This window comes from Nicotiana tabacum, chromosome 17 (assembly GCF_000715075.1).
Source record: "Nicotiana tabacum cultivar K326 chromosome 17, ASM71507v2, whole genome shotgun sequence".
NCBI classification, from domain to species: Eukaryota; Viridiplantae; Streptophyta; class Magnoliopsida; order Solanales; family Solanaceae; genus Nicotiana; species Nicotiana tabacum.
This window is the reverse complement of record NC_134096.1, coordinates 142,493,380-142,495,263: the sequence shown is the minus strand read 5'-3', so window position 1 is coordinate 142,495,263 and position 1,884 is coordinate 142,493,380. Positions and strand designations below refer to the sequence as shown.

The window sequence follows — 1,884 nt, the reverse complement described above, 5'->3', positions numbered from 1 at the left end:
TTGGAATATAATGAACTTTTTCATTTTTACGTAACAATGAATCTAATCTAATAACAACAATATCATAAAATTAAGGCAAAACTCAAACCAAAAATATTTAACGATTCTAATACAATAAAGGACCGACAACCCAAAACTAGTTCTTTGGTAGATGATTTGATTTGATAAAAAGCATAACACGTGATCAAGGTTGCTGTTGAGCATCAATATAGCCAGCATCAACAAGAACTTTCTCTCTTTTAGCCAACTCTACATCTTCATCTACCATCATCTTCACCAATTTCTCAAATCCCACTTTCGGTTTCCAACCCAAAACTTTCTTCGCTTTACTCGCATCTCCCTTCAAATTATCAACTTCTGAAGGCCTAAAATACCTCTTGTCAATCTCTACATGTTCTTTCCAATTCAATCCAACGTACCCAAATGCAACTTCCAAAAACTCCTCCACTGTATGCGATTCTTCAGTCGCCACAACGTAATCATCTGGCTTCTCTTGCTGCAGCATCATCCACATTGCTTCTACGTAGTCTCCAGCAAAACCCCAATCCCTCGACGCTTGTAAATTTCCTAAAAACACCTTGCTTTGCAACCCGATTTTAATTCTCCCTACAGCCCGCGTGATTTTCCTTGTTACGAAATTCTCACCTCGACGTGGCGACTCGTGATTGAATAAAATCCCGTTGCACGCGAATATCCCGTACGCTTCGCGATAATTCACTGTGTACCAATGCGCAGCGCATTTTGAAACAGCGTAAGGGGATCTAGGATGAAACGGAGTGGATTCGGATTGCGGAGGCGGAGTAGATCCGAACATCTCAGACGACCCGGCTTGGTAATATTTCACGTGGGACCTACCAGTGGCGGAGACGTGGGACCGAACGGCTTCTAGAAGGCGGAGGGTGCCGGTAGCTACCACGTCAGCAGTGTAATCAGGGATCTCAAAAGACACGGCAACATGGGATTGAGCAGCTAGGTTGTAAATCTCGTCGGGGAGAATAATGTCGAGCCAACGGCGAAGAGAACTAGCGTCGGAAAGATCAGCGTAGTGGAGCTTCATTCGGGCTTTGTAGGTGTTATGCGGGTCGATGTAAATGTGATTAATGCGTTGGGTATTGAAACTGGAAGATCTACGAATAAGGCCATGAACTTCGTAGTTTTTGTTAATAAGGAATTCAGTGAGGTAAGAACCGTCTTGGCCTGTGATGCCAGTGATCAGTGCAATTTTGCGAGGTGGTGGTTCAATGGCGGTGGTGGATTCGGATCTGGTGCTGCCATTTTCAGCTGCCATTAATTTGCTCTAATTTGGGATCAGGTGTTGTGAGACAAAATGGGGAGATTTGTTTGACTGTAATGAGGCAAATGAAATTCTGAATATCGCACTATATATAACTGCTGTGGTCTTAGAAGTTGTGACCACGATACACGTATTAGAAAAATGAGGAAAGTTTTAAATATAATTTGAGAATTAACTTCTCTCTAGAAAAGATGGTTGAACGAAGACTAGAAAAATATAAGAGTACGTAAAGATGGCGTTGCAGGTTTGAATGAAATTAAGAAGCTTTTTATTTCACGTTAATACCGTCAGAGAATTCACTTACGGGATTATACCGGATATAGAACAATATTTATCTTATGGATCCAATTATATATTCTCTTTTTATGAAAAATGAAGTTATTGCAATGAACCTGCTTCCAATTTTTTTTCTAGCTTGTTATCTAGATCTGGCTCCTTTTCAGGAATTCTCGCCAGAAGAGAAAAAAATGACAGGACTAAAATAGATAAGATTTCTGAGCACCCGCTTACTTATTTGGATAGTTGTTACCTATTCTAGTGTATCGTATTGTTACTTTAAATATAATTGATGTCTAGAACTGGTCAAAAAT

The 1,884-nt window shown here is 40.3% G+C and overlaps 1 protein-coding gene across 1 annotated transcript; it reads right to left on the bottom strand.

Moving 5' to 3' along the window:
* LOC107832048 (GDP-mannose 4,6 dehydratase 1-like) lies at window positions 1-1,556 on the bottom strand. The gene has a single exon (XM_016659853.2). The coding sequence runs from the start codon at window positions 1,286-1,288 to the stop codon at window positions 185-187; it is 1,104 nt and encodes a 367-aa protein (XP_016515339.1). The 5' UTR covers window positions 1,289-1,556; the 3' UTR covers window positions 1-184.
* Between the last annotated feature and the right edge of the window lie 328 nt (window positions 1,557-1,884).